The sequence below is a fragment of the Pocillopora damicornis genome, chromosome 12 (genome assembly GCF_964200805.1).
Source record: "Pocillopora damicornis chromosome 12, jaPocDami1.2, whole genome shotgun sequence".
NCBI classification, from domain to species: Eukaryota; Metazoa; Cnidaria; class Anthozoa; order Scleractinia; family Pocilloporidae; genus Pocillopora; species Pocillopora damicornis.
In genome coordinates this window covers 2,634,552-2,644,211 of record NC_142681.1, presented here as the reverse complement: position 1 = coordinate 2,644,211, position 9,660 = coordinate 2,634,552, and the positions used below count along the sequence as shown (strand labels likewise).

The 9,660-nt window shown below is 37.1% G+C and overlaps 1 protein-coding gene and 1 pseudogene across 1 annotated transcript; one reads left to right on the top strand and one right to left on the bottom strand.

The window, feature by feature from the left end:
• Window positions 1–806: 806 nt before the first annotated feature.
• Window positions 807–4,206, bottom strand: LOC149036076 (uncharacterized). Its single transcript, XM_089189988.1, has one exon. The coding sequence runs from the start codon at window positions 4,000–4,002 to the stop codon at window positions 3,133–3,135; it is 870 nt and encodes a 289-aa protein (XP_089046114.1). The 5' UTR covers window positions 4,003–4,206; the 3' UTR covers window positions 807–3,132.
• Window positions 4,207–7,412: 3,206 nt separating this feature from the next.
• LOC113675802 (uncharacterized) lies at window positions 7,413–8,734 on the top strand (annotated as a pseudogene).
• Window positions 8,735–9,660: the final 926 nt, after the last annotated feature.

The following is a 9,660-nucleotide window of genomic DNA, read 5'->3' as shown; positions in this document are numbered from 1 at the left end:
GGCCTTACAAAGAACCCAAATGGAAGAATAAAGCAAAAGAAACTTAGGAAAGACTTTGAATATGTACATTTCAACATATTTTTACCAATATAGTGTGTTTGGTGAGAAACTAGCTTGACTTCATTTTTTCTTAATTGACAATGTAACTTTAAATTGCAATTTCTTACAATGTGCAGTTTTCTAGCTTATCTGGTTGCCCAGTTTTCTTTCATTTTCAGAGGCATTGTTTTGATTTGATGGTCCAGCTACGAACAGGTGATGGACCGGTAAATTCTTCTCAGGCATCAAAACAATGCCCTCTGGTTAAAAGTTTCTCAATTTTTATGACCCCTCTGCTTTATTTACAGTGTATCAAATTTTTAAGGGGGATTTGTGTGCTGATCAATCCATGGAATTATGAGATTTGGCCCTTTCACTCTTGGTGCAATCAAAAAGGAATTTCTACTTATAATGTTAATTGAATTTCTAGCTCAGGGAATCAGAAGAAAGAAAAGCATCACCTTATGAATCCTGATTGATTAAGCACCAGATCTGATTACACAAAATTATAAGAAACGCTTGGCAGATGAAGCTAATACTTAGCTATTGCAAAAATATAGTCGTTAGTTATTGCAAAAATATAATAGAGGTAGAAAAAATGTTTTACCAGGTTGGAAGGGGATAAAAAAGGTTCTTTTTAAAAGATTTGGCAGAGATGGCAGACTAATAATCCCATCATTATCAATCTATGAAACAAATGACCTTGCACTCCTAACCAAAAATAGAAGTTAGTTATCTGGAAGAATAAATTAATTGGCTGATAGGGATACATTTTCTGTTGCATTTATTGATCAAACTGACATAAACTACACAAATGTTGTTCCTAGCTTATTTGTTTCCTAACTTTTAGAACTTTTTTTCTGTACACTTACCAACTAGAGAAAGTACAAGTCATTTCCTTTACAATGGGCATACTGACTAATTTTTGTGTTTGATAAAAAGTTGATGTATACTGTAAAGAAATCAGTAGTATGCTGAGACATTCAAAGTTATTTTTCTCAAAAATATCCCTTCTTATGATTGACTTTCCTCCCTCAGTAATTTTGGGTCAGATTATTGCTAGTACTTTGGGGAGCAACATATGGTCCCTCATTGTTTGTTATGTCCTCGAGTCACAAGAGTCTCTTGTCTATTAAAGTTTTTACCCTTTACACCCTAACATCAGTATACATATTCTCCACACTGTTCTCTAGATATTCTCTGAAGTGCTGACAAGGAGAGTTTTTATGACAACCATGAACTTATTTACTTGGTTATCATTTCCTTTATTCTCGCAACCTTCATGATTGATTTAGGGGTGAAACTGTAAGGAGAAATTAGATGCAAGTCACTCTTAGGAGTTAAAGTGTTAAGAAATTATTGAGATTACTCGTGGGTTGATCAATTGGTGAGGATTTTGCAGTGAGAGTTTAACAGTTGAAGATTGAAAGCTCTTTTATTCCTAGTCAGCATCTGCTTGATATCCCTGGAGTATCTGTGTACTGCACTCAAACAGAAGTCATAGACTAATAATAATAAGCAGAAACAATTGTAAAACCCCAAAGGTTGACATCTGTTCAAGAATAGTATGATACTCTTTGTTTTTCATGGCCATCATTTTCATGTCCCCAAAGAGCAATTCAAGCTTGCTCATGGTCAATGAGAGAGTCAACAAAGCTGAGTCCAGTTAATCCTTAACACCCTAACATCACTTTGTATATTCTCTCTTTACATTTCATATGGTCCTTGCAGGGAGAACTTGTCAAATAATCAAGGGCTTCTTATGTTTCTGATTATTTCCCTTATTCTCATGAGCTTAATGTTTGATTTGGGGGGTGATACTGTTGGGAAAAATTAGATGCTTATCACTTCAAGGAGTTAAAGGGTTAATACACTTGCAGCACATGCAACACCACCAGGGTCATTCCCAGCCAGAAGAGCTCCTGCCCAGGCAGCTGTTGAAACAAAAGCACTAAAAGTGGCCCCCTATCATTTGCTCGCATTTCTGTTCATGTCTTTGTATGGTGGAACCTTGAAAGAAGTGTTAAGGAACTGGGGAAATTAGCGCATTATATTGAGGGTTTGTTATATTAAGGGTTCCTTATATTGAAAACCTCTGACAAATTTGCAGAAAACAACCTATTGTTTGTTATATCGAGGGCTGGATGCTAATTCTTTTTTAAAATTTTTATTCCTTATTTTTTCTTTTTGTAGTGTAGCTACCCAGCATTTTGGGATCGGAATGATTACTGAAAATAACATTTGAGCTTTTATGTCTACATGAGGCTACAGAACACTATAAAGGTCTGTACATAGCTACAGCACCTAGTTTTAAAAGCAAGGAGGACAGATTTCAGTGGAAGTCACTGGCAAACGGAGAAATGATTGTCAGTCTGCTTGCATTTTCTTCTGTCACATGTTGACATTTGTTCATTATAATGGGGTATATCATACACTTGGGCTTCTGAATCAAGTTCATTATAATGAGGATTTCATTATATTGAGGTTCATTATATCAAGTTTCTTTCCTACACATTTTACTGTAACTTTGGCCGAGCTGAAGAGTATCATTCGTTATGCTGAGGACTTTGTTGTACAAAGGCTTGTTAAATCGAGGTTCCTCTGTGTATTGTTTGAGGAATCCTCACTTCCCCCTTTCACCTATAAAAGAAGCTCTTGATTGTTCAACAAAACTCTCCTTGTCAGCCCCTTAGGAGATGTATGGAGAACAGTATGAAGAACATGGATACTGAGCTGGGTTTCAAGCATAAAAGTTGCAGATGGGTACAAAGATTAAAAATTCGCTTTTCACAGAAGAGAGACATACAGTATAATAAAAATGTAGAGAGAGAGAGAGAATACTTTGATGAAAACAAAAATGAAATGTAACATCACTGTTAACCTTTTTACCCCTAAAAAGGACTAACATTTAACTTGTCCTTACTTCATCTTCCCTGAATATAACATTAAGGTCATGGAGTCAAAAAAGCTTTCGATTGTTCAGTAAATGTATGGTATACGTTTACAGAATAACGTGTGGGGGGGTTGGAAAAGAGTCAGTAATCTTTAAAAGTCTTGCCCAGTGTTGAGAGAATTTCTTGTTCAATCAAGTAGCTAATGAACGGGCCGTGAGTGATTAAGTTTACCTTTCATCAAAGCAAGTTGAATTTGAAGCTGAGCTCGATGCTTGGCTAGCTCTAGCCTTAGCTTTTTCGTTTCCTTCTGCAACTGGTTCAGTTCTTCACTGGTTTTGACGAGTGAAAAGAAACTCATGATAGAATAAGCAATACCTCCAGTAGAAGAAACACATGTTAAACCTTTTACCCACGGACTGGCATCGAAGGTGGAAGCACCACAGACGACTACCGCAGCAACGCCCCACCCAATGGCCAAGGGTATGCCACGTCGACTGTTGATGATACCATTTTTTATGTCATTAGTTACCATCTCAAGCTCGATGTTAAAATTATTCAGGATTTCCATTATATTCGCAATTTTCACGTATAACGTGGCAAAGTCGATGCTCTTTGGCATTGAGTAAATTTCTGTTATCGCTTGTAGTACGACTTTTATTTTTGTCTGTAACGCTTTGAACATATCCCGATGCTGCTTGTAGTCTTCAGCTAATATCACAGCCTGTTTGTACAGTTGATTAATTAGGCATATAAAATGCACAGACACAGTAAAAAGACCTCCCTTTTCAGAATTTGCAATTTCAGGTGGTATTTTCTCGATTAGTCCTTGGAACTCTTGGATGGCAAAGTCAGATAACTGTTGCCATTCCACTGAAGCCAGGCATTCGATAATTAATTTGTTGAACTCGTTGTCTGATTGGGATGTCATCAAAGCACTTTCTAATTTAAGAAAGCTTTGTGGTAGGCTGAGCCCATTCGTTTTAGACATCGTTGGAGATGTAAACAGGATAAGTAGAACCAGCATTCGGAACAAACGAAAGTGGAAGTAATTCCGGTCTTGCGAAGACATCCTAGCGGTGACCGATGGAAAAACTCTGGAACGATCGAGTACTTAAGTAGCAGATGTTATGGGATCTGTTTGGGAACTTTGCAGAAAATCCGGCGACTCAATTCAAGGATACGTTTGTTGTAAACCTTGTTGAAATCACTTCGTCCTGATCGTCAACAGCCGAAGCGGAAAACCAAAGCGAAAACTTATGCGATCACGTGACAACTCATTAAAAAAAAAAATTCGACCCAGTGTCTCAAAACAGAATCTTTGTTCTGTTGCTATGGTAATCAGGCGTAAGCATTTCATCCTGCGCGTCAGTTAAAAAAATAGATATGTAAATTAAAGACTCCCCGCGGGGGAAGAAGAAATGACCCAAATACAAGTGGTCAGCGGGGAAACAACTTTAATAATTCATATAGAGACATATCAGTTGTAGTTTCAGAAAACAATAGTGTTTGTAAAGCCGAAATGTTAACAGTGTACTTCGCTAAATAAAATGTTAAGCAATTTTTCAAAAGTGTTGATTGTACATATATCTTTTACTGCTGTAATAAACAATGGAAGCATCGGAAAAGGCATCGGTGGTATTCGGAAAAGCATCAGGAACAGTTATATTTACATTTTGTAACTTGCAGAAAACAATCGTGTTGTAAAGCCAAAATGTTACCAAGTTATACTTCGCTACTTAAAAAGTTGAGCAATTGTCCAAACGCTTTGACTGGAACAATATTTTTGCTGCTATTTTAACCAACGGAGGCATCGGGAAAGGCATCAAGAAGAATGATATTTACGATATGTAACTTGTATGACGAAAAAAAAGTATCTTACCTTGTTTAAGGCGTTAATCACAGTTGGCTTGCTTTTGCAATATAGACTTTCGATTCCAGAAAAAGGAAAAGCTAAGCAACTCTAAAAAATTTTGTTCTCGATTTTTATATTTTTAGAGTCATTAATAAGTTTGTATCCACAGCCTAAGATAAGAAATTTAAAATTTCCATCAGCTGTAGTTCTTTTAGTGTTTATTATGTAAATTCAATCGCCCCATTTCACGGGGAAAAAGGCAAGTAGGAAAACACTGAGCTACGAGAAACAGCCAAGTTAAGGCTAATGTGTTTACCATGCTTAAATATTTATTATCAAGGCCACTCGTTTAGGAGACCTTTTTACAAAAGATCCAGACATTAAAATAATTCTGTTTTCCGTTCGAAGTGTTTTTTTTTCCTATTCAATTTAACAAATGTACTTGGGATGAAAACTTAATGTCCGAACCGAACGACAGGTGAAAGTTTAACAAGTTTAATAATGCTTTTTCCACTGTACAAAATCCCACCAATAGAATGACTACTAATAAAAATCACAACAACAATCAATAACTAATAATAACCATGTAATATCACAGGCGGCCCAAGCTCACGTCTCGAGAAAAAGGCCAACGATGAATTCATGAACGCGTCACGCGTTGTGTGACTCGGTGTTAAGTTACGGGAGGAACCGTTGAAAATGTGAACACGTTATAAGGCATAGTATGGGGAACGAAATATGGTCGATTTATAACGATAAATATTTCGAAATCTGAATATTTTACACGTAAAATCAATAAAAACTTACTCGTGCCCTGTGTATCCGTCGAAGTTTCTAGCGATTTCTGCTGTTTTAAGCTTGCTTTACCATCACTGTTATCCATTTATCTGTTTTACTTTCGACTCGCTGTCTGATTGGTTGATTAGGACAATAGGTTAAGGCGAGTTGCCTCTGTGGAGATGGGGTAAGTATTGTACATTAATCGACCGTACCACTCGCGGTAGAGAGAAAATTGACCTCGTACCCTAGTCTCTTTCGCGGCCGTGTCCAGTCTTCGTGTTCAAAGCATAACCAGAAAGAAGCAAACTTGGAAATTCAGGTAGAAAACACTCGTTTCCAGCGAAATGCGCGTGAAGTTTTGGTATTGAGACATGTCCCAGGGTGCAGCGATCTTAGATCGTAAAGTGTCGCTGAGAAAAATGCCGATCGGGAGGATTTTCGGGGCGCAAATCACCTCCGCGTGGACCAAGGTCGAAATCGGAGTGTGCAGCCTTGACTTCGTCTTTTGACATGGATAACAGTGATGGTAAAGCAAGCTTAAAACAGCAGAAATCGCTAGAAACTACGACGGATACACAGGGCACGAGTAAGTTTTTATTGATTTTACGTGTAAAATATTCAGATTTCGAAATATTTATCGTTGTAAATCGACCATATTTTGTTCCCCATACTATGCCTTATAACGTGTTCAAATTTTCAACGGTTCCTCCCGTAACTTAACACCGAGTCACACAACGCGTGACGCGTTCATGAATTCATCGTTGGCTTTTTCTCGAGACGTGAGCTTGGGCCGCCTGTGGTAATATTCATTAAATCTTAATTACCATATAAAAGTACAGTAGGTAAAGGAAAGCAATATGGGAGAAACTGAATTCCCATATAAAAACTGCTTTCCAAGGCTAGTATAAATAACTATACGTTATTTAAGAAAGAAGCAACTGGAGAAACAACTAAACAATAATCAAAAAGTAAAATCTGAATAAATCTCATTTCCAGATAACAAAACAAAACTATGTACAGGGATAATTCAGCAACCGAGTTCTGAAGGAATTCGAACTGGAAGCTGACTTTATTCTCCGACACGTTTCGTCTAACTGTCGTAGACTTCTTCGGGGAGTTCTACAAGTAACACTAAACGGGTTAGGGTTAACAGGCGAAGTTACGAAAAATTTGAAAACTTTTTGGGGCAAGGTGGGAGAATTATTTGGGGACCACGGTTTTGGTTTTCTTTCTTCGCCACGCACGTCACGCAGTAAGTTACAAAACGTAAATATGATTCTTCTTGCTGCCCTTCCAGATGCCACCGATGCCCTTTCCAGTGCCTCCATTGTTTATTACGGCAGTAAAAGATATTTTTGCAATCAACACTTTTAAAAAATTGCTTAACATTTTATTTAGCGAAGTTTACTGTTAAAATTTCGGCTTTGCAACACCATTGTTTTCCGCAACTGAGTAGTAACAAACATCCAAGATGGCGGAATGCGAAGAGGACTAAATGAGACAAGTAATCTAAATAATTCCATTTAAAAATAGTCAGCACAAAGCATTGCTGCTAGGGGAAATGTTCAAGCGATTCGAGATTTCCCGAAAAGCTACCAAAATCACTAAAAGAAATGGCAAAAACTGTAAAAAAAAATATTCATACCATTCCTAAAACCATCGCAAGGCATTGAACGTTGTCAACAATGGATCAGTGCCTGCTCTCGTGTACATTTCACCGCGAAAAACATTACTAGAAACACCTGCATTTGTGCCTTACACTGGCCAGGTGAAATGGGGCCGACAAAGGAATTTCCAGATCTTCTAAAGTTCAATTTATCGGTGAAGGACATTGAAGACCAGTTTATATACGCCGAAAGAGAAAGCCGCCAAAACAGAGGATAGAGCCGATTGATGTAAAGAAAGCTAAATTGAGCTTCACGAAGATTCAAATGAAAAGGAAGAAAATCAATTGCACAATTATATCCACGAGGGAATAGAAGTGGTTAAAATGGCTAATGATAAAAGTACTCAGACACTTTGCAGTAAGGTAGAGCTAGCATCGAAGATTGAAACCATGGTTCTAAAGAATGAGCTTAAAAATTGTCTACGAAGAATACCGACTCTAGAATTGTCAGCAACCTTTCATGTGAAGTTATTGGAAAAGATTCACAACTAATGAAGCACTTTACTGTCCTTTCAAGTCTTCAGTTCAATATTGTCCTTTGGATGAGTTAACTTACTGGAGTTGCAGTGCAAAGAAGCTATCAAAGGTCTCATGTAAACTGCCTGAATGGTCTTCCAAAGAGAAACTGTTCATTTACCTTTTACAACTCAAAAAAGGTTTTACAATAAAAACCCTTTCAATACTGTTAAGTTGTCCTGGAAATAAAATCAAGGAAACCTCAATAAGGGACATTTTTACCACATATTCAGCTGATGTACAAAATTTTTCGACAAATAGAGAAATTTATGTTTCCCTCGAAGGAATTCCTACAGAAATTCCTACCAAGAGTTTTCAAAACTATGAGGAATGTCAGATGTAGCACTTATTGTACTGAATTCAGAATGGAGACCTCTAGAAACTTTGCCCAACAAGGTAACACTTATGCTTCATATAAGCATGCCAATAGTTTTAAATGTCTGACAGCAGTCACCCCAAATGGTGGTTGCTGTTTTGTCTCAGACTTATTTGAAGGAGATATCTCAGATGTACAAATTTTCAAGGAGAGTGGGATTACGAAGCATATTGAGCCTAATGACATTCTTGTTGTGGACAGGGTATTCACAGTACAAGACCTTGTGAATCCCCTGCAAGTACATATCAAGATCCCTGCTTTCTTAAAGGGCAGAAACAGCTTAAGTGTAGCTGAGGAACTTTCAACACGAAAAATTGCTAAAGCAGGGTTGCATGTCGAGTGGTTTAATCAGCGCTTGGAACAGTTCAGGTTGATAGGGAGGACTATTCCATTATCTATTTCACCATTAGCAACTCAAATGGTGGTAGTTGCCTGTGCTTTGGTTAATTTCCAAGAAGTTCTTTGTAAATAAATTAAATATGTATGTTTCTAATTCTGTGCAATTTTAGACAAGAAAAAGGGAAAATATTTTCTAGAGGAACAGCTTTTTTACCACAGTGATATTGCATTATTTCAAATATCTTTGCTTTTACATTGAAAGGGGAAGTTTATTAAGCAACAGTTTTACTTTGATAATCTTGATGTAAAACAAGAAATTACAACTACTATTACTGCTAAATAATCTGATGTGACCAAAGCCTTTTTGTTTTGTTTTGTTTTTGCTTTACTTGCTTTGTTTTATTTGATGTAAAGAGCATGGCTCACTAAAAATCCGTTTGGCTGACCATTAAACACAGATAGTCCTGAGTGAATTTGTCTTTGTTCTTTAAGTCCATCATAGATGAGCCAGGTATTGGCATAGTTGAACATACAGATGTAATGACCACTACCCCATAATGTTGCACTGTGTAGATTCAGTAGCTAATTCCATTTAAGGTTATGGTGCTTGGTAGATCTTTAGTTCTAAGATGAGTTCTTCTACTCAATAAATCAACAGAAAAAATGAAAAATTTCTTGAAACAGGAAAATGAACGTGGTGTACTAGTCCTAAATCCAGGACAGTGCCATGATACAGTTTGGGTACCGTCGCAGTTCAATGTCACATCTGGTTGACTTGGAATACTAACTGGGAGTTTGTTTTGAAATTTCCTTTGACAGGGATTCATTCTTGGATGAAACCATTCATCAAGTGAATGGACAAAGGTACTGTTGTTATCATTACATCCAAGTGCAATGCCATGTGATATTTGAGTCTTAATCATTGATGGACAGGTGCTCAGGTTACAGGATGAGGTAATTGTAGTTGCTAGAAAGGGCTGCGAAAGGCTTATAATGTAATCTGATTCATTACCATAAAAGTCAATAATTCCATGCTTTATCACAGGCGTTTGAGGCAGGGTGACCTTTACATCTCCATACCTCTTGAGGTCTACTAAGAATAATGCTGACCTTATAATGTTTCCAACATTATCTAACTCATCAAGGACCATTCTCCTTGATTTTACCAATGCTTGCAATATCATCAACCAATTGTCTA